The sequence below is a fragment of the Delphinapterus leucas genome, unplaced genomic scaffold, assembly GCF_059928025.1.
Source record: "Delphinapterus leucas isolate spDelLeu-1000000601 "Yukka" unplaced genomic scaffold, BTC_Dleu_Yukka2 spDelLeu_asBTCV2_sq40, whole genome shotgun sequence".
NCBI classification, from domain to species: domain Eukaryota; kingdom Metazoa; phylum Chordata; class Mammalia; order Artiodactyla; family Monodontidae; genus Delphinapterus; species Delphinapterus leucas.
Genome location: NW_028322249.1, coordinates 2,188,943 through 2,216,831, shown reverse-complemented (window position 1 = coordinate 2,216,831; position 27,889 = coordinate 2,188,943). Strand labels below are relative to the sequence as shown.

General features: G+C 34.7%; 1 protein-coding gene across 1 annotated transcript in view; it reads right to left on the bottom strand.

Annotated features, from left to right (window-relative positions):
- Positions 1 to 577: 577 nt before the first annotated feature.
- Positions 578 to 27,889, bottom strand: part of LOC149743956 (uncharacterized) — a 94,716-nt gene continuing 67,404 nt past the window's right edge. The window contains exon 4 of the mRNA XM_089905926.1: positions 578 to 3,371. Within this exon, the coding sequence (XP_089762052.1) occupies positions 3,224 to 3,371 (148 nt within the window). The 3' untranslated portion in view covers positions 578 to 3,223. The remainder of the gene's footprint in view (positions 3,372 to 27,889) is intronic.

Below are 27,889 nucleotides of genomic sequence, written 5' to 3'. Positions count from 1 at the left end.
ACATTTTAATGCAAAAAGAAGAAATGTATTGGTTTAAATTATCATATTTATAAAACCATCAGAACAAATAAATACACTCACTTAAAATTATTTGAGGGATTAAGTAAGAACCTTAAATATGTTATTAAGTAGGAAACCAGTATTTTAACAATAAAGAATGATGTAGTTTGCCTACTGTGTACTGTTCTGGGTTATTCTGACATTTCAACTATACATACATATATTTATGTATATATATATATATATGTTTCTGTTTGACTGCAGTGTAAAATCTATGAATTAACATGAAGATTTTTGAAAAGAATGATTACTTTTTAACCAATGTTATGCTTATTTTTTCTTGACTTTATTAAAATATAATACGTGATGGGAAATGATATAATTTCTCTTCACATGAAGATCACATAAAACAGTGATATTTCATTAAAAAAATTTTTTTCCACCAAGTTACTCACAGGTTTGTCATTAGTTACAATAAAAACCATAAAAAATTAATATGCCTCAGGTATTACTTATTTACTTAGGTGACATGCCAATTGCCAAAATTCTGTCATGCTAGCTTTTAGGGGAATTAATAACATTTATGTTGAGAATAATGACTGCATTGCACTTGTATTTATAAAATATAAAATACTGTGAAACCATACTTTTAATTCTCATTTTATTTGTCTACATTTAAGGTAATTTATCCAATTACATCATGATTAAGTAACAAGAACAAGACATACTTATGCCCTAAAAATAACTATAGTAAAAACAAACAAAAAAAGCTTGACAAGAGACAAACGAATGTTTCAGGCACTAGACACTAAAGTATGATTTTGATTACAGACACAAAGAAAACAAATGTTATCTTTGATATTAACTCAGGTTTTCTGCCTATTACATTGTGTTTTTTTTTTATTCTAAGATCAGGTATGGGAAACCAAGCAGAGTCCAAAGCCTTACTGAGATGAGGAGGTAGAGACTAGAAATCTGGAGAGGCTGAGATGGCTGAAACTTACAAAGTTAGGTTCTAGAAAAAGGGAACTACGAAGAAAAATAAATCCAGAAATAGGCTTAGTGTCCCAATTGATATTTGCTGAATATGAAATTATGCAAGTGTGGAGAATAATTCTAAAAGCCCAGGAAAAGAAAAAGTGAAAAATTGTAAACTTAAAACTATTTTCACTAATCACGCAGGGCAAGTAGCTGTTGGAGGTATTTACAGGCCAAATGAATAGTTTTTGGTGACCACCTGGGCCCTTTAGTGGAGACACCAGAAGACTCATGTCTTAGTAATAGGGCTGAACTATCCCTGGAGTAAATGTTACAGTTTATATTCTCTACAACAGCTAGTATCACATTGACTTGCAAATAATTTAACAGCCAGACAAAACAAACTACAGCACTCTTTAAGAAAGAAAACAAAATCCAGTCACTCAACAAGAAAATATCATGACCAGTATCCTACCAAAATATGACAAGAGGCAGAAAATTTCCCAAAAGTGTATCAGTAAATGTAAAGGCATAGCAAGATAACAAAATAGAAGTATTTTTTAAAAAGTACCAGAGCCTCTGTAATCCATGAGGAAATTTCCATTTGTCCAACATATGTGTGATTGCAGACCAAGCAACAGAGGACAGTGTGAGGATGAGAAGAAAAATTAAAGTAATAATAATCATTTTTTCCCAATGTGTGTGTGTACATATGCACACATATATAACATACATTTATACATTATACATATATATAAAACATTACATATATATTTCTTCCACTTTTATTCTTTGCCCTTTTTATTATTTTTTTCTGTATGCCTTTCGATGCACCAAAATTCTTAAAATTTTTTAATGGAATTCATTTATCTTTTTTTACAGCAAGAAATTTGAGTCCTTTTAAAGAAATACTTGTCCATCTGAACTTGAAGAGGCTATACTATTGCTTTCTAGAATCTTTGATACACCATTCACTGTTTCCATATGGAAATCGAATGTATCAGCACCATCCCTTTCACAATGTATTGTAGTGCAACCTTATGTGTACTGATCTCTGTATTTGGTGTCTTTGATCTAATTAGCTATTCCTGTGACAATAACCACACTATCTTAAATAGATATTAACAATTTTCAAAAAGCTACCCTAAGTCCTCAAATTTGTTCTTTCAAACATGTTTAGGTTATCATGGGATGCTCGCAATTTGATATGTAATTTGGATTGTGAATTTACACACATCTGCTAAGACTTTTACTGGGACTAAAGTAATTATTCATGTTTGAAGAAGATTAAAGTTGTTTCCATTTAAAAGCTTCAGCTTTATGAACTTCATATATTCCATTTACTTAGCTATTCCTAATGTCTTATTTAGGTTCCTGAGGTTCTTTTAGGTTCCTTAAGTTCTTGGAAACTAGAGTTGCCATGGCATAGTGTCCTATGTATCAATAAGTTTGATATGTTAATATTTTGCTTAGGATTTTTATATCATGTTCATGACAGAAATTGAGCTATTAACCAAAATGATCTACCTTTTTCAGGTTTGTCTTTTATTTTATTTGTTTAGTTTTAGCAAAGTTATTGGGTTTTCATAAAATTTGTTGGAAAATGCTTCATTTTCCATATTTCATTGTTTTGTGTTATTTGCTTATTAAATGTTTGACACAATTCACCCTTAAATCATTTAAATAATTTTGGTCTGGAATTATATATGTGTGTGGGTGTGCACACATGCACATGTGTGTGTTAAATTTATTATTTTGTTGGTTTTAAGTTCTCTTTTTTTCTGGATTTGTAATTTTATTTAATTTTTAAATTGATTTACTTACACACGTTTATTATTATTTTTTATCTTTTTAGTATCAGTAGAATCTGGAGGAATAAAACCTGCATTCCTGAGTTTGGTATTTTGACAATCCTTTTTAGTTTAATTTTTAATTCCTATTTCAAATTTATTGGTATTTTTAAAGAATTTCTAATGTTTTTGATTGTTTTTTCTATTAATTCTTCTTTTCAAATTCTTTAATTTTTAGTCATATAATTATTTTCGATTTTCTACTTCCCTGGGATTTGCTTATCATTTGCTTATATCATCCAAATTCATAAAATTATAATTAACATTTCAAATTTTACCTTTTTCTGAATATGTTTTTAATACTAAGCCTGTGGAAAAAATATAGGAACAGGTCTTAAAGGAGTTGTATCAGGATCTAAGGAATGTAGTGTTGGATCAGCTTGAAATGTGCTGATTTATGCAGAACAAGGAGAAATTCTGGTTTCCATGTGTTGACTCAAGTGCCTGGGAATGATTAGCGTTTTTCTTGGTTGGCTGATGTAATCATAAACCCAAAGGTGATTTAACAAAATATAGTTGAAACTCCTGAACTTCCTTGTTATTCTGTAGAAAAAGATGTCAAGAGAAAAAGAGGGAGTGAGAGAAATCAGAAATTTAAAGTGGATCTATCATACAAAACTTGTTTAATCATTCTCTACCCATTTTCTCTAGAAGGAAAAAAGAGTTCTTTATAAAGACTGTGATTGAGATTTCTCAGCATTTTCAAACAACATGGGGCTACTATCTGCAGGCAGAGAATGCCAGTGGAAGTGATGCCATGAAACTGAGCTCACTGAAATGAATGGAGATGACAGAATCTGTGGTGGCTGTGGCCAAATGGCATGGTTACCATAATGGGCAGCAGAGTCAAAGAATTAGAATCGTTTGGGTCACAGAGATTTTTGATGTGGCTGGTTGACCAAGATCCCAACAATGGAAACAGATGGGCAGCCTACAGAAGTTATATTTGTTTTGCATATGCAGGAAATATCCATATCTGTTAAACAGAATTGACTAGAGTCACTATATTGGTTACAATTATAGTACTTAATTCCAAGACTTGAGCCAGCTAACAGAGTCAAAGAACTTTAAATAAAGGTGAAGTTATATCCTCTTACAGAAGCATCCTGCTACTTAACCATGTGTTACCCTGTAATTTTCCCTTTAGTAGACCTTAAAAGAAAATCCAGCCATAGATAGCAACACAGATGAACCCTGAGGACATTATGCTAAGAGAAATTAGCCAGTCACAGAAGGAAAAGTACTGCATAATTCATTTATACGAGGTATCTAAAGTAATCAAAATAATAGAAACAGTGTAGAATGGTTGTTGTTAGGGGCTAAGGGAAGTAAAAATACAGAGTTGCTATTCAACACATATAAAATTCCTATGCAAGGTGAATGTTTTAGAGATCTGCTGTGCAACATTGTGCCTATAGTTAACAATACTGTATCATACACTTAAATTTTTTTTTTAATAGGATAGATTTCATACCCCATGTTCTTACCACAGTTACAAAAGAGGCACCTGAGGACAATTTACAAGGGTAATTGTACATTAGCGAAGGGGAAATAAACAGAGTTTATGAAATGCTGGCTTTAAACTGAAACTACTATCTGGAGACCAAAACTGTCATTGTATTCAACCAGTCAGAGAATAGCTTTACGAATATCTGGTAATCAATAGAGTTTCAACTGGGGTTCATTTTACAGTTGGCCCAGGTCTTCCTCAAACCTCTCTGTGGTTATTTCCCCAGTTCCAGAATGTATTGTTTCAACAGACATACTGAACAACTGGCAGCAATTTCTCATTGGTTTTTATGATCCATGGAATGATGATTTATACTGTAGGGAAGGCCAAATGCCTTTATCTACACAAGTAGTAAGCTAAAGGCAAATATAGAGGGACTCCAAAGAGTAATGCTGCCTTCAAGGACTTGAAAGATGCAAGAGTAGTGATTTCTACCACAGCCATATTCAATTTGACTATTATCCTATACACAAAATATGTGTCTTGAAAAATGATGGCTTTTCATTAACTTTAAAAAAAAACCTTCATTATCTAATGCTACATAATAAACCACCCCAAAACTCTGGTATAAAACAATTTTATTATTCTAACAGATGTGGATCTTCGAATTTTTTTGTTCAGTAGTCATTTTTAAGCATCTAAACATCTAAGAATGTTTATCATTGAGTATGTATTCAATATATATTTTGAATGGTTATAAATTATCTATCAATATTGAACTACTTTAAAATTTTTAAACTAGGCAAACATTTTCACACATCTCTGTTCTTAGACTCTTGGCAATATTTTTCTCCTTGAATGCTTGCATTTATTTAATAAAATATTAAGCATTTATTAAAACATAAAATATTGTAACTATCAGAGCCCAGAGTATCTGAAAACGAAAGCACTTTTTGTAAGTGGGTCATTAGATGTAATCTTAAGAGATTTCCCCCCTATTTATGTTTCTTTGTTCCGTACCTAAATATTCTGATAATGGAAGAAAAGAAATCTTGTGTGTTGGGTCAGAGCATAGCATACATTTGTATATCTCAACTTCACGAAATACTGTCTCCAAGATACCAATTAATGGAATTTTTTAATTGGACGCTTTACATATCTTTGGTCAGGGAAACGTTATATAGGAAAATATATTTTGTATTAGTGATATTTAGTATGCTCACAGATGGTAGATTAATGCACAGATGGAAATCACACCTTAGTTTAGAGTAAGTGTCTCTTTCAGTAAGAGTAAATAATACTCCATTTCACGATGGGAGGAGTTTGGTACTGTCAATTTGCTGGTAGGTAAATGGCTGGCATTTCCAAAGTATGATTAAGTATAGAAACCAATGAATTGTCCTTCTGCCAGCAAATGAAACATTTAGCAGTAAAATTAAGTACAAGTTAAATGTACTTAACCCATGCATATTATTCAGTTTTCATTTTTACCATCATGACAATTTGATCATGAGCTCATTGGACAAGACTATCTAGAACTGGGATAAAAGCTTACTAACATTCAGACAGTAAGTCATTTTGCTAACCTTTCTATTCAAGGTATCTTCACTATAGAAGTCCTAAGGGGCAAACCCTTAACTTATTCTGAGATGTCCCCAAACTCCACCTTCCTATGAATTCATTTGTTCTTTATATACAGGAGCTCACACTCGAAGCAGAGTAGAGATGTACTGTTTAAAGATAAATCTTTGTATTTGACAGCTTTGTGGTGCTTCAGAGATTCTAATGAGCCGGGATATAAATTTGTAGCAGGTCACTCTGGCTGATGGGAATAAATTAAATAACTCTCCGTTTACCAAACTCCAATTGTTTTTTACCCTCAGCAGGCAACTAGTTAAAAATAACCCCCACTGCAGCACACGTATAGGATATTTCAGCAGGAAAAGTCACTGTGGGAAGGTGAAGAATCTGCTTACACAGTATACATATGGCTTCAGGACATGCTTGCGCCCAATCTCTTTTGTACACTTTAATTGGCATTGTTAATTAGATTTACCTAATGTAACGGCTAGGTGGGTCAGAGTAAGTTTGGGAGAGGCAGCCTGGATTTCATGTTCACTTGGGCTTCATGTTATATTAGGGCCAGTGGTTTTCCACTGGCCCTAATATAAATGAGAAGATTTAAAAATAAGATTTAAAAATAAATGAGAAGATTTATTGACCAAAAACAGTAAAGCACAGTTGTATGATTGCTATGGGTCCCATGCTGCAACAGAATTTGCCTTAGACACTGAATTAATCATGTCTCCACAACTAGTCCATATAGTCCACGTAGTCAAATGCTTCTACCACTGTGTGAAAAGCTGGAAACCCTTCTGAATGCATTCAGAGCTGGAAACTTCTTTAGTTACTTACTAAATAGGTAAAAATAGCATATCTAAATAGAATATATTTTTCCTCAAAGGCAGTCCAACTAAAACTTAGTCCTCTTAGTGCTGGAAGGGATAGAGTATAACTTTTTCCTTCAATTATAAGGTAATATTTTACCCTGTCTACACCACTGGTTGGACAAGAAACTTTAAAGAAGTGTCAGACCACTGAATTATCCCTAAAGCATCTCTCTCTTTTGTGACAATTGACTTAATCATAGCTCTCTTAGAAGGTCTGGATACTTGCCCTTCAGGTCGTGAGGGATGATGTCATCAACATGTTGAACAGAATATCTGTGATGATGAGCAATTATCCTTCCTAGAGACTCAATTTTGGTACAAAACTAGAGGGGTAATTCATTCCCTAAGAGTAGAATGAAATATGTACTTTTGTCACTGTCTTTTGAGAACATTTCCTCCTCTTATTAATTCTTATCACAAGGGTGGGAAAAAAACTAATCTCATCAATAGATATATAATACAAGATAAAAGTAGCTTTATTAATTTGCTCAAGTAGGGAGACTACATCTGGACAGCATCTGTAAGCAGATTCATCACCCAATTAAACTGATGATTATCTGTCATTCTCTAATTCCCATCTGTCTATTGAGCCAATTGAAGTGGATAATTTAATGAGACTGTGTTAGCAATCATCATTTTCATGTATTTCAAGGTTTTAATGTGGACAGATCTCTGCAGTTCCTCCAAGAATGATCCATTTGTAGAGGGTTGTATGTGTGTTGTTTGTTTTGGTTTGTTGTTTTTTTAAATGGACTGTAAACTCTAGGGATTTCCATCTGACTCTTCTTCCAAAATACAGATTCCAAAATAAGCTATATATATTTATATTTATATATTTATATATGTTTACAATTACAAAGTCCCAGAAATTACAGTGAGAATATATGTGGTGATATATTTGGACATACTGAGGCATTTCTTCTTTTTTTTTTGTTTTTAAAGCATCAAAAATTAGCTCTTAAAAAAAAAAAAAATTAGCTCTTGGGGCTTCCCTGGTGGTGCAGTGGTTGAGAGTCCACCTGCCGATGCAGGGGACACGGGTTTGTGCCCCGGTCCAGGAAGATCTCACATGCCACAGAGCAGCTAGGCCCATGAGCCATGCCCGCTGAGCCTGTGCGTCCGGAGCCTGTGCTCTGCAACGGGAGAGGCCACAACAGTGAAAGGCCCGTGTACCGCAAAAAAAAAAAAAAAAAATTAGCTCTTAACTTTCAGTACACAATTGAGTGTATATAGAAAAATCTAAAGAGTTGATAGTTTCCACTTAAATCAGATGAAATATTATCATAAAAATGGAAAATCTGAATAGTTGTGTATGGGTATGGCTACAGGTTTTTTTTTTGAATTTTTATTAGAGTATAGTTGATTTACAACATACTGAGGCATTTCTCTCAAAATTGTAATTATCACCTAAGTCCCATATGCTCTCAAACTTAGTTATAAACTACAAATTTTCTTTAGTTCACAAGAATTTATAATAGCTCAGATTCAGGTCTAATATTTCCTCAAAGTGCTGAATTTTTTTTCCATATCCAATGACTTTGACAGTTGTCTAGAGTCCCTTGGTAATAATTAAGAGAAATAACCTTAGTATATATTTATAGTGTTACTGTGTGGTCTCCTTCAGGTGTGTCTAAACTTCCATTTCTCAATTGATTTTAGGTCTATTAACTTATCTAGAGCTAGAAATTGGCTTAGGGGTCAAGGGTCTGTTGTGGTGGCTTAGGATATACCTTACAAACATGGAAATTTGAGGTTATATAAGCTAAGTTGAAACTTAAGTGGCCATTCATAACTTTTGATTCTGGAAACTCCACAATTAAGACCAACAAAATATTTCTGGTTCAGACTACTGTGACTCTACTGGCTCTTTGGTATCTACATTCACTTTATCACTAGGAGTTAGCTCTTACTAACAGATGTCTGTCACTATGAAATTCTTCTATCTTCTGAAATATGGAGACATTTTAACTTTACTATTTCAAACCTGTATCACCAACTGTAGCACTCAGAATGGGCTAGTGTAGGCTGAAGTATAATAAACACCCCCAAATCTCAGTGGCAACACAAAAAAGTTACACTTTACTTATGCTATATAAGGTCAGCAGTGGTTGGAGGGCCCAGAGACCCAGAATGAACTGTGATCTACCTGCACACATACTCCATAATGTCTGAGTGAACGATGCATTGTCCTCTAAAACTTTTACTCAGAGGCAGCTGTTCAAGACAGGGGTGTAGGAAGATCCTGAACTCCTCCCATGGACACACCAAATCTAGTTACATATGGAAAAATTCCCTTTGAAAAGACCTGAAAACTAGCTGAATAGTTTTTCCAGAACAAAGGAAAAAAGAGCCACATTGAGACAGGTAAGAGAGGTAGATTGCCAAAACCTCACCCCCAGCACAGTGACCTACAATCAGGAGGAATCTCACAAGTAAAGAGCTTTTCCCTGAGGAGTGAGGGATTTTTTCCCCATGTCAGGCTCTCCAAACCTTGGGACCTGCACTGGAAAGATAAGCCCCCAAATTGTCTGGCTTTGAAAACCAGTGGGGCTTATGTCCAGGAGACCCAAAGAGCTATATGGAATTGAGATCCTGCTCTCTTAAAGGGCTTGTGTGCAGGCTTACTCACCCCAGGACCCAGCACAAAAACAACAATTTGAAAAGCACCTAGACTATATGCAAAGGAGATTCATTTGCTAATCTTAAAGTGTGTGCTGAAGGGGCAAGGGCCTGTTGGGGTTCTCTCTAGGGATGGAGGTGGTGGTGGGTACCAGTTTTGCACTCTCCTTCTACCTTGTTAACAGCAGCAGGCACACCCTGCCTCCATACTCTCCTGCAGCCCTGTTAAGCCAGGGGGCATGCCCTCCCCCCATACTCTTTTGCAGCCTTGCCGAAACCAGCAGGCAGGCTGTACCTCCACATTCTCCTGTGTCACTGCTAAAGCTGGCAGGCACACACAGTCCACACAGGGAATGTCCCTTGAGCATCTGGCACTAGTAGCCAGCAGAGTTAGTGTTTCTGAGTCCTACAGGACTGAAACAATTGGAGAGAGAGTTCTTGGCAGGCTACCACCCCACAGGGCATACCACAGAAAGCAAAATGAGACATAATCCCAGTCTTCCTATGAAAAAGGAATTTATTTACTTGTCCTGGAGCTTCAACCTGAGGGGCAGGCTTCAGGTTTACCACACATCTAGAGGCTACAGAAGAGATCTCAGGAAACATAGCCCAGGGAACATGATCTTCGCACTCTCCCTTGGCCTTGCTACAGCTCACTGGTACCTCCCAGAAACGAGCTTTTACACTTGTCTAAAACCCTGATTTTTGCAACCACTGTCAAGGAAACACTTCTGGATCAACTGGTCTGGAGGTCAGCAGGGTTTAAAATTGAGGTCCCAGAGGACTGTATATATTTGCATAATTTAGAAGCTGCTGCCTGAGAAACTGGCTCCCAAACAGACTGAAATTAAGTACAGACTAAAAAAAAATTTTTTTTGAACACTGACAGGTGTTGCACATCCTTAACTACTGGAATCTATGAAGAATAAATCAGGAAGCTTGGACAATCACATAGATTTCAGAGACAACCAAGAGTAAGAACAAGGTTGAATGACAAGTTTCATCTCCTACACAAAGCCACTCCTTCAAGTCTGGGAAAGGTAGCTCTTCCACCTAATACACAGAAACAAACACAGAAAGTAAAGCAAAATGAAGAAACAAAGCAATATGTTCCAGATGAAAGAACCAGATAAAACTCTAGAAAAAAACCTTAATGAAACAGAGATAAGTAATTCATCTGATAAAGAATTCAAAGTTATAGACATAAAGATGCTCACTGAATGGACAGAATAGATGAACATAGTAAGAACATGAACGAAGAGATGGAAAATATAAGAAAGTATCAAACAGAAGTCACAGAGCTGAAAAATGTAATAACTAAACTGAAAAACACACTAAAAGGGTTCAAGAGCAGACTAGATGAAACTGGAGAAAGCACCAGTCATCTCAAGACAAGGCAGTAGAACTCACCCTGTCAGAGCAGAAAAAGAGAAAAGAATTTTTTTAAAAAAGTAAAGATAGCTCAAAGGACATATCGCACCACTTAAAACAGACTACCATTCACATCATAGGGCTCCCAGAAGGAGAAGAGAGAGGGAAAGGAGTAGAAATATTATTTGGAGAAATAATGACTGAAAACTACCCTAACTGGGGAAAGAAGACAAACATTCATATCCAGGAACTGGAAAGTTCCAAATAAGATAAACCCAAAGAGACACAAGCCAAGACATATTATAATTAAAGTGTCAAAAGGTAAAGACAAGAGAGAATATTAAAAACAACAGGAGAAAAACTTCTTGTTATGTACAAGGAAACTCCCATAAGCCTATGAGCAGATTTTTTCAGCAGAACTTTGTATATCAGAGGAAGTGGCACAATATATTCAAAATGCTGAAAGAAAAACCTTCCAACCAAGAATATTCTACTCAGCAAACTTCTTATTCAGAATTGGAGAGAAAAGAGTTTTCCATAAAGGAAAGGCTAAAGGAGTTCATCACCACTAAACAAGACTTTAATAAGAAATGTTAAAGTGACTTCTTTAAGCTGGAAAAAAAGAGCACTAATTAGTAACAACAACAAGAAAAGTAAAAATCTCACTGGTAAAGGTAAATTTATAGTAAAGATAGTGGATTAACTATAAAGCTAGTAGGAAGGTTCAAAGACAAAAGTAAAAAAAAAACTGTAAATAATTAGTTAAGGGATACACAAAATACAAAGATATAAAAATGACATCAAAAACATAAAACACAGGGATAGGGAGTAAAAATGTAAAGTTTTAGAATGTGTTCATACTTAACTTGCTATCAATTTAAAATAGATTGTTAAATGAAAGCTGTTATGTGAGCCTTAGGGTATCCACAAAGCAAAAACCTATAGTAGAAACAAAAAAGATAATGAGAAAGAAATCTAAGCACAACACTAAAAAAAGGCATCAAACAAAAAGGAAGAGAGCAAGAGAAGAAAGAAACAAGAATTATGAAACAGCCAGAAAATAATTAACAAAATGGCAATAAGTACATAACTAACAATAACTACTTTAAATAAAAATGGAATAATTCTTGAATCAAAAGATACAGTGGCTAAATGAATTTTAAAAAGAGCCATCTGTAGCTGCCTACAAGGGACTTACTTCAGATATAAGGACACACAGACTTAAAGTGAAAAGATGGAAAAAGATGTTTCATGCAAATTGAAACTAAAAGAAATCTGGGATAGCTGTATTTATATCAGAGACAAAATTCACTTTAAAACAAAGACTGTCATTAAAAACAAAGATTTGCATTACATAATAATAAAGGGGTCAATCCAACGAGAAATATAACATTTGTAAATTTTCATGCACCCAGTATTGATGTACATATATATAAAGCTAATATTAACAGACAAAGGGAGAAATTGACAGCAAATCTTAGGACACCCAGACTGCAAATAGGACACCCAGACTGAAAAGTCAACAAGGAAACACAGGCCTTAAATGACAAATTAGACTAGAGAGACTTAATAGATATATACAGAATATTCCATCCCAAAGCAGAATACACATTGTTTTCACGTACACATGGAACATTCTTCAGGATAGATCACATGTTAGACCACAAAAAAAGTCTCAGCAAATTTAAGATGACTGAAATCATATCAAGCATTTTTCCATCCATAAAGGTAATAAACTAGAAATCAATAACAAGAAAAAACTTGAAAAAAATAATAAATATGTGGTTAAACAACATGCTACTGAAAAAGCAATGAGTCAAAGAAATCAAAGAGAAGTCAAACTATAACTTGAGAGAAATAAAAATGAAAATACCATATGCCAAAATCTATGTGATGCAGCAAAAGCAATTCTAAGAGGGACATTCATAGTGATACAGACTACCTCAAATGACCAGAAAAGTCTCAAAAAAACAATTGAACATTACAACCCAAGAAACTAGAAAAGGAAGAAAAAATGAAGCCAGAGTTAGTAGAAGAAAGGAAATAATAAAGGTAAGAAGATAATAAAAAGAGAAAATAAATGAAATAGAGTCTTAAAGAGTAGAAAAAAATTTTAAAATTAAGAGCTGATTCTCTGAAAGATAAAATTGACAAACCTTTAACTAGACTCACTAAAACAAACAAAAAAAGAGGATAAAATTAGAAATGAAAAAGGAAAAATTATAACTGAAAACCAAAATATTCAAAGACTCATAGGAGACTAATATGAATAATTACACACCAACAGATTGGACAATGCAGAAGAAATAGATAAATTCCCAAAACATACAATCTTCCAAGACTGAATTTTGAAGAAACAGAAAATCTAAATAGACCAGTTACTAGTAAGGAGATTGAATCAGTAAGAAAAAGACCCCCATCAAACAAAGTCCAGGATCAAACAGTTTCACAGGTGAATTCTACCAAATATTCAAAGAAGAGTTAATACCTATCCCTCACAAACAATCCCAAAAAATTGTAGTGGGAATGCTCCCAAACTCATTTTATGGGTCCAGCATTACCACGATACCAAAACTTGACAAGGACACCACACACAAAAAAGATTATAGGAAAATACTGCTGATGAATATAGATGTAAAAATCCTCAATAAAAATATTAGAAACCAAAACAATACATTAAAAAGATCATACACCAAAATCAAGTGGGATTTATTCCAGGGATACAAGGATGGTTCAACAGCCACAAATCAAGATGATAGTCCACATTAACAAAATGAAAGGTAAAAATCATATGATCATCTCAATAGATGAAGAAAAAGCCTTTGACATTCATTTATGATAAAAAACCTCTAAACAAAGTGGGTATAGAAGAAACATAACTCAACAATAATAAAGGCAATATATGCCAAGTACACAGCTAACATCATACTCAACAAAGAAACGCTGAATGCTTTTCCTCTAAGATCAGAAACCAACAAAAATGTCCACTCTTGCCATTTTTATTCAACTTAGTATCAGAAGTCCTAAGACAGAGCAATTAGACAAGAAAAAGAAATAAAAGTCATCCAAATCAGAAAGAAGGGAGTAATACTGTCACTATCTGCAGACAATATAATTTTATATACAGCAAAATAATAAAGACTTCACCAAAAAAAACTATTCGAATAAACAAATTCACTAACGCCACAGGGAACAAAATCAATATCCAAAAATCTGTTGTATTTTTATACACTAAAAACAAACTATCAAAGAGAAATGAAGAAAATGATCCCATTTACAACTGCATCAAAAAGAATGAAATACCTAGGAATAAATTTAACCAAGGAGATAATAGACTTGCATATTGAAAACAAGTCCTTAATGAAATAAATTGAAAAAGATACAAATAAATGGAAAGATATTCTGTGCTCTTGGATTGAAAGAATCAATATTGATAAAATATGTGTACTCCAAAGCAATCTACAGATTCAATGCAATTTCTATCAAAACTCAAATGGCATTTTTCAGAGAAACAGAACATATATTCCTAAAACTTGTAAGAAACCACAAAAGACCTCAAAGAGATAAAGAAATCTTGAGAAAGAGGCACAAAGATGAAGGCATCTTGCTCCCTGATTTCAAACTATATTACAAAGCTATAGTAATTAAAACAGTATGGTATTGGCATAAAAACAGACACATAGATAGATGGAACAGAATGGACAGCCCAGAAATAAACCCATGCATATGTGATCAATTAATTTATGACAAAGGAGCCAAGATTATACAATGTGCAAAGGACAATCTCTTCAATAAATGGTGTTGAGAAAATTGATAAACAACATGAAAAAGAATGAAACTTGACCACTACTTTACACTATACATGGAGATTAACTCAAAATGGATTAAAGATTTGAATGTAAGACCTGAAACCATAGAACCTGTAGAAGAAAACATAGATGGTAAGCTACTTGACATAAGCCTTGGTAAAGATTTTTCAATCTGACAACCAAAAGGAAAAACAAACAAATGGACTATATCATACTAAAAATCTTTTGCAAGGCAAAGGGAACCATGAACAAAATGAAAAGCCAACCTACTAAAAGGAAGAAAATATTTGCTAATCCTATATCTGGTAAGGGGCTAATATCTACAATATATAAACAACTCATACAACTCAATAGAAATAATCCCAAACAATTTGTTTAAAAACTGGGCAGATCTAAACAGACTTTTCAAAGATGAAACACAGATGTGCCAATATATACAAGAAAAGATGCTCAAAATATTAATCTTCATGGAAATGCAAATCAAAACTATGAGATGTCACCTCTCACCTGTTAGAATGGCTATTATCAAAATGACAAGAAATAAGTGTTGGCCAGGATGTGGAAAAAGGGAACCCTCATGCACTGTTGGTGGGAATATAAATTGGTACAGCCAATATGGAAAACAGTTCCTTGAAAAACTGAAAATAGAGTCAGCAATTCTACTTCTGGGTATCTATCCAGTGAAAATGAAAACATTAACTCAGAAAGATATACAAGCCCAGTATTCATTGCAGCATTATTTACAATAGCCAAGGTATGGAAACAACCTAGATGTCCATCAATGGATGAATGGTTAAAGAAGAAGTGGTATACATACATACATATATACACACACACACACACACACACACACACGAGATACTACTCAGCCATTAAAAAGAATGAAATCTTGCCATCTGCAATAACACACATGGTCTTTGAGGGTATTATGCTAAATGACAGAGAAAGACCAATGCCAAGTGACCTCAGTTATATCTGGAATTTAAAACGAATGAATGAATAAACAACAACTAAAACAAGCTCATAGATACAGAGAACAGATTGGCGGTTGCCAGAGACAGTGGGTGGGAGATATGTGAAATGAGTGAAGGGGATCAAAGGTACAAACTTCCAGTTATAAAATAAATAAGTCATGGGGATGTACAACATGGTGACTATAGTTAATAATACTGTATTGCATATTGGAAAATTGCTAAGAGCATACAGTAAGTCCCCTACATACGAACAAGTTCCATTCCGAGAGCACATTCATAAGTCCATTTTGTTCATAAGTCCACCAAGTTAGCCTAGGTACACAACACAATCGGCTATACAGTACTGTACCGTAATAGGTTTATAATACTTTTCACACAAATAATACATTAGAAACAAACACAAAATATAAACACTTTTAATCTTACAGTACAGTACCTTGGAAAGTACAGTAGTACAGTACAACAGCTGGCATACAGGGGCTGGCATTGAGTGAACAGGCAAGAAGAGTTACTGACTGGAGGAAGGAGAGGAGGTGGGAGATGGTAGAGCTGAAGGATCGTCAGCAATAGGAGACAGAGGGCAAGCTGCAATTTCACTCACGCCTGACGTTGATGGCACAGGTTCTGGTTCCTTGCTGGATTCAATTCTATCTACCCTCTTGAAAAAACAATCCAGTGATGTCTGAATACTAGGCTCTTTTTTTCCCATCATAGATGACACGGTAGCACTGTATTACATTCCAAACAGTGGCTTCAGCCTTCGTGTACCATTCTACATTTAGGTCCTGTGCCTCAAAAACTAACGGTGCCTCCACAAATAGAACTCACATGATTGGACATGTGAACACACGTCTGCATCTTTGAAGGTTCGCAACTTGAAGGTTCATATGTAGGGGACTTAACTGTAAATCTTAAATGTCCTCATCTCAAGAAAAAGACTTTTGTAACTATGTATGGTGATGGATATAAACTAGACTTATTGTGATAATCCTTCACACAATATATCAAATATTGAATCATTATGTTGTACACCAGGAACATGTATATGTCAATTATATATATATATTATTATATACATGTAATATTATTACATACATTATTATATTATTATAAATATATATATATATTATTACATTCTACAACATTCATGGCTACTTCAACTTCCAACATACCAAATAATAACAGTCAACTAAAAATGTGCCTCTGCATGCAATCCAGATTTATTTTTTAGAACCATTTTCCCTAATCAAATTTTAGGTCAATAAATAATAACACAATATAAAATATACCCCATTAGTTAAATGATTCCTTATTATTATTTACAAACTAACATTTGCTTAAGTTAAACTTTCAAATAATAATTCCACATTATATATAAATATTTGGATGAGTAATAAAAAATTTCCTGTCTATACTCTCATATTTTATGGTACATAATTACATTTACTCTCTGCCACTTTCTTTCAGGATGCCCATTTATAACTTTAGTACATCTGACATAAAATGATGTTCACAGAAATTCCCTGGAAGGGCCATTCATGATGGGAGAGAAGTTTAGTTCCTTACTGCCAAAATGATGTCAAATCCTATAGATCAAATGAGAGCTATAAATAACCTGAAACTGTGATTTATATTTTGAAATAATATGAGAGGTGTTACATTGAATTTTACTTTTTATTCACCAAACTTATAATTCTCTATGTGATCATATAGTGTTAACATAGGAAAGTCAAGTGTTTAGGAAAATAGCAATGTAGAGGAGGTAATAGCCTTTACCTCCTTTAGGCTTAGAACTCTTTAAAATATCTAATTAGTACTGATGTGTCTATTTTTTTAAAGTCAACAAAATTAGTCGATATAATTAGTGTAACTCCAAAGAGCTAATGAAGATAACATAATTATTCTTCAATATATGCTATTCTTTTCTCCAATATATTATCTGCATTTGCCACTCCTAAAAAAAACTTTTTTTTAAAGCCTGCTCTTTTGTTAACAATGTAATTAATGGGCTTTTAGATTACATTTTCTAAACAAATGCTGAAAGCACAACATCAATGCCAAATAATGTTATCTTTATATCTTTGTCATCTTGTTATAGACTGCAATGTTGATGCTATGTTTTAACATGGCTTGTGACTTATCACTTACCATAAATTAGGAAGTGTCAAGCAATAAAAATGAGTACACAGTGTTTTATTTTATAAATTATCAGCTTTGAGTAAAGAAAGCCTTTTAGCAATACATGCCTAGAAAATTTAAAATACCATGAACTATTACCTTATATTTACATTAAGGCTAAGTTGACTATCAATAATTTCTATTTAATATTATTTTATCAATTTACTGTATTTGAAAACAGAAAAGAAATACAAAACTAAAATTATGAGTGATTAATTTCAACTATAGAGAAATTTTATGATATTAGAGAAAGGCTTTTGAACTCTTTTTATTGGTTATATTTTTATAACAATATGATTTTCCAACCCATAAATTAATACTGACTAGTTATCAATTTATAGATTGTTATATTCTCAATTTTTAAATCTATCTTTTTAACCAATTTAAATTCACTATAATTACGTAACACAAAGTTATGATTATATAAGTCATATACATATATGTGTGTGTGTACAAATTAAATATATTTTAAAATTAAAATGTGATAGTGAAAATAATGGCCTCCTGAAACGGCCTATATATTAAATCTTATAATTGTGAATACTTTAGGCTACATTACAAAATAATTCAGGCTTCAAATGAAATTAAGGTCGATAATCAATTGACCTTGAAATAGGGAGATTTTTGCAGATTATTCAGATAAACATAATATAATTACAAGGTTGTTTAAAAGTGGAAGAGGGAAACAGAAGAGTGACTATGGAAGAAAGGCAGAGAATGATGCAATATTTCTGGTTTCAGAAATGGAAGAAGGGGGTTCTAGGAGCTAGAAAAGACAGGGAAACAGATTTGTCCCCAGAAACTCTAGGAAGGAATGCAGCCCTGCAGACACCTTGTTTATAGCCCAGTGAGACTCATATCAGACTTATTACCTATGGAACAGTAAGATAATAAATTCATGTTTTTTAAGACACTAAGTTTGTGAAAATTTATTAAGACAGCAGATAAGCTAATACACCAAATGGACTTATTTTTTAAAACACATTCTGGAAAAAGAGATTAAATGTGCAGTCAAGACACCCTTTTTCTGCCAATTACCTTTATGGATGTAATACCATAAATAAGGGGACAGTGGCAGAAAATTGAGTGGGCTTTCTAAGGCATCAAGAATCAACATATCCAGGAACTCAAGGGTAAGAAAGCTGACACAGGACCAAAATTTTGGTGACATGATAGGTAATAGAATGCATGGTGGTTTAAGAAACCTTTTTCTAATCAAGTGTACAGGATTTGTTGGGGGTGGGGAAAGGGAAAGCACTCAATCTGCCTAACATGGATAAACCAAAACTTGCATTGGTAATGTAAATTCTTCACAAACGTTTAAGTTTTGAATGAACTGTCTTTTGCATCTGGATGAACCTGAGAAAAGAGAACATGCTGGAGGAATACAATACACTGGTTAATTTTTTCCCAGCCTATAAGAGCAGAAGCTTCTATTCCTCTTACTCCTGCTGCTTGGCTATTGCTCCATAATGTCAACAAATTGAGTTCTACAGGTATTAGGAAACCATGTCATCCTGAGTAAGTAGAGAAAAATCTTATCTATTGTAACCTAATGGAGAAAGGCCAAAATGAAATAATTAAAGAGACAGAAAAATGAAATAAAGAATTATCAAGAAAATACAATTAGAGCAAAAACAAAAGCAAACACCCAGAACTAAAAAAAAAAAATGTATTTCCAAATTTCAAATAAAAACATAACTGAGGGCTTCCCTGGTGACGCAGTGGTTGAGAGTCTGACTGCCGATGCAGGGGACACAGGTTCGTGCCCCAGTCCAGGGAGATCCCACATGCCACGGAATGGCTAGGCCCGTGAGCCATGGTCGCTAAGCCTGAGCGTCCGGAGCCTGTGCTCCGCAACGGGAGAGGCCACAACAGTGAGAGGCCCACGTACCGCAAAAAAAAAAAAAAAAAAACAACATAACTGAGAAAAAGGAATGGCTATTTCTGAAAAACAAATTTATTTTCAAGTATATAAACTGAAAAAAAAATTTAGAATTTAGAATTATGTCATGAAGAATGACAAATCATTTGTTAAAAATCAAAGAAACATGAGATGTGGCAAAGTCAGTACTTAATTGGGAATTTAAAGCATTGAATACACATATTGGAGAAGAAGAAAGAAATGAAATTAATAATCTAAGCTTCTACCTAAGGCAACTGAAAAATGAAGAGCAATTAACTCCAAAGTAAGCAGAAGAATTAGTAAAATTAGAGCAGAAATGAATAAAATTAAAAACAGGAAACCAGTTGAGAAAGATCAATGAAACCAAAAGCTGGTTCTCTGAAAAGATGAAGAAAATCAATAAGCCTCCAGCCAAGTAACTAAGAAAAAAAGGGAGAGGACACAACTTATTAATATCAGAAATGAAAGGGGACATCACTACAGATTCCATGGACATTAAAGGATAATAAAGTAATATTATGAACAATTCAATGAAAAAATTTAATAACCTTGATGAAGTGGATTAATTTCTTGAAAGATAATCTGAGAAACTCACATAAAATTAGACAATATGAATAGGCCTATAACATTAAAGAAATTGAGTCAATAATTAATAAACTTCCAAAACAGAAAGCACCAGGTCCAGATGGATTCACTGATGAATTCCACCAAACACTTAAGGAAGAAATGATACCAGCTCTCTTACCTCTTTAAAAAGATAGAAGCAGAAAAAATACTGACTCATTTGATGAGGTCAGCATTACACTAATACTTAAACTAGACAAAGATATGATAATGAAATTAACACAGATGCAAAAAATCCTCAACAAAATTTTAGCAAATTAAATCCAACAATATGTAAAAAGAATTATACACTACAAACAAGTGGGGTTTATTCCAGGTATGCAAGACTGGTTTAATGTTTGAAAATGAATTAATGCAATCCATCATGTCAACACACTAAAGAAGAAAAATCACATGATCATATCAACAGATGGAGAAACAGAATTTGAGAAAATCCAACACTCATTCATAAAAACTCTTAGTAAACATCCTTAACTTGACAAAACATCTGCCAAAACTTACAGCTAAAATCCTACTTAGTGATGAAAAATTTCAAGCTTTCCCACTAATATCAGGAACAAGACAAGGATATCCCCTCTCATTACTGTCCTTCAACATCATACTGGAATAACTAGCTAATGCAGAAAGACAAGAAAAGGAAATAAAAGTTATACATATTGGGACGAAATGAAGTTGTCTTTATTCACAAGTGACTTGATTAGCTATGTAGAAAATTTGAAAGAATCAACAAACAACTTCTGGAACTAATAAGCAATTATAGCAAGGTTGCAGGACACAAGGTTAATTTATAAAACTCAATGACCTACCTATATATGAGACATAAACAAGTGGAGTTTGAAGTTAAAAACATGATACCAGTTGTATTAGCAGCCCTCTCAAATGAAATACTTATATAAAAATCTAACAATATAGATACAAGATCTATTTGAGGAAAAGTGCAAAACTACTGAAATAAATGAAAAGAACTAAATAAATGGAGAGATACTCTATGTTTATGAATACGATGACTCAATACTGCCAAGATGTCAGCTCTTCTGAAGTTGACCTATAGCTTCAATATATCTCAATCAAAATGCCACCAAGTTATTTTGTTAATATTCATAAATTGATACTAAAGTTTATATGGAAAAGCAAGAGACCCAGAATAGACTAAGGAAAACAACAAAGTTAGAAGGCTGATAGTACCCATCTTCAAGACTCACCAAGACAAGTGTGGTGTTGGCAAGAGAATATACAAACAGATCAACTGAACAAAATAGAGAGCCCAGAAATAAACCCCTATTAATATAGTTAACTTACCTTTGACAAAGGAAAAAAAGGCAACACAATGGTTCAAAGAATTTTCCAACAATGGTGCTGAAATAACATGACATCGACATCCAAAAAATGGATCTAGATACAGAACTTAAGACTGTCCCAAAAATTAACTCAAAATGGGTCATGGACCTCAAAGTAAAATGCACAACTATAAAACTCCTGAAGGTAACTTAGAAAATCTAGAGAACCTTGGGTATGGAGATGACTTTTTAGATATGACACCAGAAGTACAATCTATGAAAGAAAGGATAAACTAAACTTCATTATGATTAGAAGCTTCTGTTCTATAAAATACAATGTAAAGAAAATGTCAAGACAAGCCACAGACTGGGCAAAAATATGTGCAGCACATCTTATGGACTCTTATTCCAAATATACAAAGAACTCTTAAAACCAACGATAGGAAAACAAACTACCGCATTTAAAAATGGGCCCAATACTTTAACAGGCACCTCACCAAAGAAGATATACCGATGGAAAATAAGCACATTGAAAGATACTCCACATCATAGTCATTACAGAAATGCAAATTAAAACAATGAGATACCACTACACACCTATTAGGTGGCCCAAATCCAGAACACTGACATCAAATGCTGGCAAGGATTTGGAGCACCAGGAATTCTCTCTCATTCACTGCTAGTGGAAATGCAAAATGGCACAGCCAATTTTGAAGATAGTTGGGTAGTTTCTACAAAAATAAATATTTGCAAACTGTCTTAGTCAGCTTGGATTCCTAACCATCATCTTCCTGGACTTCAACTATATGTTAGATTATTTGATATTGTTCCACAGCTCTTGGATGCTCTTTATTGATTTTTTTGTCTTTTCCCTCTCTTTTGCTTTGTGTTTGTTTTTGTAATTTCTGTTGTCCTGTTTTCAAGTATACAGATTTTCTCTGAGGTATCCAAAGTAGTCCATGGTAGGAATTCACCTCTGAAATAGTGCTTTTAAAAAATTGTGTTTTCATTTTATTCTTTATCTACAATTTCCATTTGTCTTAAAATTCCTCATCTCTTTTTTCTCCTATCATTCCCACTTGGCACTTTAACATAGTTCAGAGTTATTTTAATTTTCTTGTCTGTTACTTCCAAAATCTTTTTCTTCTATGGCTCTAGAGCTATTAATGGCTTTATGTCTTAATAAGTCAGTTTTGATGCTGTTTTCTTTTTCAGTGTTTCAATTTTTGAATAAATGCCAAAAATGTGTATCAAATTAGAGAGGCTGAGAAAAATATTATACTTGGTAATGTGCACACCCATCTCTCCTTTGATGGAACTTTTTCGTGAAGTGCAAGGTCAATATGGTCAATTAAGCTTCTTATTTGGGGGGAGATGGCATGAGCTACGATTGCTTTGAGATTACTGCTATTTAAAAATTCCACTTTATATTGCATTTTGTGGAGTTTTAGAGATCCAGAGCATTTTTCTCACTTTTCCTTTCCTACCCTCAGCTTTCAGCAGGTCTAACACACATGCACCAGAAAGTGATTCTCTTGCATTCTTCTACCTGAGCCAACAGTAGATAATGGTTTCTTCTTATTAACTGAAGGCTCATGGTGAGACAGGAGTAGTTTCTTGGTTTTCTTTCTCCAGCCTTAGGCAGGCTCATTATCTACCAAAGTGAAAAAGCTTATGTGCCTTATCTTTGAGGAGACTCAACACCCTCTGGAATTTATTTTACTTGTTTGCCTTGAAATATCAGCTCTCTACAGGTTCAAGGAAACATGATTCTGTAGATTAACTGACTGTTTCTCACTGTTAGAATGTGAACAATTTTTCTTCTGGGTTCTTTCACCTTCAAAAGGATGAGATTCTCATTGTTCTCATAAGTCTGCTTAATAACTAGTAAGTTCAAAGCATACATCACTAAATCATGGCTGAATGTTGGCAAATTCAAATAATTTTGTGGCAAAATAGTAAATGTATACTGATTTCCATTTTATAGCGATATTTACTCTGCCTTGCTGAACTCTAAAACTGAGATTATGAAGAAGGTATTAGCCAGGCTATAAAGAGTAGATTACCAGTTCTTCTCGGTTTGTTGCATTTCCTGAAAAAGCTTTTTACATAAAAGGTAAAACTGAAGCAATCAAATAGTCTATATTAACTTTTCAGATCATCTTGCTTATGTACTGACCATAGTGTTCTTGAAATGTCAGTTATTGGAAAGCAAAACTTCTTTTTCCAATATTTAGAGAAATAATGTGTGTTGTCCCTGGGATTCTTTATCATTCAGTGTGTTTTTTTTTTTTTTTTTTGTGGTACGCGGGCCTCTCACTGCTGTGGCCTCTCCCGTTGCGGAGCACAGGCTCCGGATCCGCAGGCTCAGCGGCCATGGCTCACGGGCCCAGCCGCTCCACGGCATGTGGGATCTTCCCGTACTGGGACACGAACCCGTATCCCCTGCATTGGCAGGCGGACTCTCAACCACTGCACCACCAGGGAAGCCCTCATTCAGTGTTTTTAAAGGAGTAGTGCATGGTTGTAGTGTACGCCTTGGCAGGTTGTTTTGGGGGGTTTTTTGGGGTAATGCAAGTGCCTGACTTATGCTTTGATTGCTAAGGCATCCACTTCAAAGAGGCATCCACTTCAAGGATGGCTATCTCAAATAAACCCATGACTAGATAAAGGTTAGGATGCAATACCTTAAAGGCTGTATAGTAGGAAAAGACATATTTATAAAGCATTTAAAGAGTATAAGAGAAGGGAGATGAATTCAAATGGGTCACAGATTAAATGTAAAGATTGACAATCCATTCTAGCTTGCAGAAGATGTGCTGGAGGATGTGATACCTGAGCTATGTCTTGAAAGATAAGTAATATTTCATAAAGTATAAGGTGGGGTCAGCTTGGAAAAAACAGGAGTTTGTAAAGGGCTTTGCATGTTCTGGTAGTAAAATTTAAACAGTAGACATGCCAATTTATATGGATTCAAAGAATTTGAACACCTTTAAACAGAATTACAGAATGCATAAATCCATATTCACTTAAGTGTTTCTTTATGTAAATATTTTCTCTCCAGTGATGCTGTAACAGAAATACCCTAATATAAACTTTCTTGTACACTATGGTCCAATAGCTCTGACACTCAAACTAGTGGATTAAGCATCCATTATTCTTTTTGAAGTGGTTTTTGCTTGCTTGTTTTTTTCGGTATGTGGGCCTCTCACTGTTGTGGACTCTCCTGTTGCGGAGCACAGGCTCCGCAGCGCAGGCTCAACGGCCATGGCTCACGGGCCTAGCCGCTCCGCGGCATGTGGTATCTTCCCGGACCGGGCACGAACCCGTGTCCCCTGCATCAGCAGGCGGATTCTCAACCACTGCGCCACCAGGGAAGCCCTGAAGTGTGTTTTTATACGGTGATTTCTAAGACAGTCTTTTAGTAAAATTAGGTATTTTTTACTGACTTGACCTACTCATTCACTGAATTGAAATGAAAGGCCAACCTGGGAAACTGGAACAAAACAAATTCATGTTGCTTTCATTTTGTTTACATGATTCATTAGTGGAGAAAGGTACAAAGTGGAAAATAAAAGACAGGGAAGCGAAGAAATAATAGCAGATGTGGGATATACAATCACTGCCTAAATCTTCCAACAGAGGAATTTGAATTGACATTGAAAAATTAGCTTCTGGAAAGCTTTTACTTACTGGTTACCTATACTATATTACCTACCTAACTTTAAGAATGGTCAACACCTAGGAAAAGTAGGAAAAAACAATCAGGTGAATCAAGTCAATTTGACAAATACCTGGCTTTACTTTCTTCCTCACCAGGGCTGGGAATACACATGTTGCAAACAAAAGATAAATCACTAGGTGTGTGGTCTCCTAAAATTTAGTCCTATCCAATCCGTGAATACTCTAAAAGAGAGAAAGAAAAGCTCTGAAGTTGTTGAAGAAATGAAATGGAGCAGGACCATATGGGGCCCTCCTGGGTACAAATCCTTTCCAGGTCCCCCATTTTCTTGTCTGTAGAGAAAAGGCTTCACCCTCCTTGACCTTCCTTGAGTTCCAAAGGGAATATTCAAATAGTTGCTTATCAGGGAAGGGCAGGAATGCAGAAACAAAGTAGCAGCAGTAAAGAAACAATAGTTCAGTCATGGGGCAGGGTCCTGGTTCCTCTTCAAGGAATATATATAACAATATCTTTAAGTTCTTCTGTGGGAACAAAGGTCCCAGCCCAGGTGGAGGATGATAACTTCAGACTGAGCACAAGATTCCTGGAGCACTGCCCTCTTACCTCACCACAAACCAATCAAAAGAAAGTCTGCAAACAGTGGAAGATAAGGAAGACTCTGATCCCCTCCGCAAATGATTCTCCCTGTAAAAACATTCATGGTTCAGCAGAATCTTTGGAGTTGATTTTTGTTTTTTAGTTTGTTTTTAACCTTTTATTTTATGTTGGAGTACAGCCTATTAATAAAGTTGTGATAGTTTCAGGTGCACAGCAAAGCGACTCAGCCATACATATACATGTATCCATTCTCCTCCAAACTCGGCTCCCATCCAGGCTGCCACATAACATCGAGCAGAATTCCCTGTGCTATACAGTAGGTCCTTGTTGGCTATCCACTTTAAATACAGCAGTCGATCCCAAACTCCCTAACTATGCTTTCCCCCACTCCATCCCCCCAGTAACCATAAGTTTGTTCTCTAAGTCTGTGAGTCTGTTTCTGTTTGTAAGTAAATTCCTTAGTATCATTTCTTTTTAGATTCCACATATAAGGGATATCATACAATATTTCTCTTTCTCTGACTTACTTCAGTCAGTATAACAGTCTCTAGGTCCATCCATGTAGCTGCAAATGGCATTTCATTCTTTTTAATGGCTGAGTAATAGTCCATTATATGTATGTACCACATCTTCATCTTCTTTATCCATTCCTCTGTTGAAGGACATTTAGGTTGCTTCCATGTCTTGGCTATTTGTAAAAAGTGCTGCAATGAACACTGGGGTGCATATATCCTTTCAGACCATGTTTTTCTCCAGGTATATGCCCAGGAGTGGGATTGCAGTGTCATATGGTAGCTCTATTTTTAGTTTCTTAAGGAACCCCCATACTGTTCTCCATAGTGGCTGTACCAATGTACATTCCCACCAACAGTGTAGGAGGGTTCCCTTCTGTCTACACACTCTCCAGCATTTATTGTTTGTGAATTTTTTGATGATAGCCATTTTGACTGGTTAAGGTGATACCTCATTGTAGTTTTGATTTGCACGTCTCTAATAATTAGTGACGTTGAACATCTTTTCATGTGTCTCTTGGCCATCTGCATGTCTTCTTTGGAGAAATGTCTATTTAGGTCTTCTGCCCAGTTGTTGATTGGGTTGTTTGTTTTGATGATATTAAGCCTCTTACCAATGGCATTTTTCATAGAACTAGAACAAAAATATCTTGAAATTTGTATGGAGACACAAAAGACTCCAAAGAGCTAAAGCAATCTTAAGAAAAATGGAGCTGGAGGAATCAGGCTCCCTGACTTCAGAGTATACTACAAAGCTATAGTCATAAAAACAGTATGGTGCTGGCACAAAAATAGAAATATAGATCACTGGAACAGGATAGAAAGCCCAGAAATAAACCCATGCACCTATGGTCAATTAATCTACAACAAAGGAGACAAGACTACACAGTGGTAGAAGGAAAGTCTCTTCAACAAATTGTTTTGGGAAAACTGGACAGCTACATCTAAAAAAATGAAATTAGATCATTCTTTAACACCATACACAAAAATAAGCTCAAAATGGTTTAAAGACCTAAATGTGAGATTGGACACTATAAAACTCCTAGAGGAAAACATAGGCAGAACACTCTCTGACATGAATCGCAACAATATCTTTTTTGATCCATTTCCCAGAATAATAGAAATAAAAGCAAAAATAAACAAATGGGACCTAATTAAACTCAAAAGCTTTTGCATGGCCAAAAGGAGACCATAAACAAAATGAAAAGACAACCCACAGATTGGGAGAAAATATTTGCAAATGATCTGACAAGGGATTAGTCTCCAAAATTTACAAACAGCTCATGGAGTTGATTTTTGGACATGAGTCTGCCTTCTCTCCAGGTTGCCAGCCTCCTGAACAAAGCAAACTTTTGTTTCCAACCAACACTTGTCTTTCCGAGTATTGGCTTTCAAGCAGTGAGCAGCTGAACCTGAGTTCAGTAACAGAAACACAGACAGGGAACTCCGATTACTTTCAGCTTGACCTGCCGTTAGTCTTGCCCTTCAAAATCCTTCAAAAATTTCTAGAAAGGTAATGTTGGGGAGAAAGAAATTTTCTTTTACCCTTCTGGATTCTTCTGGCAGGTCTAAGACTTAAATTGATGTGACAGAGTTTAACAGGAGAAAGTCA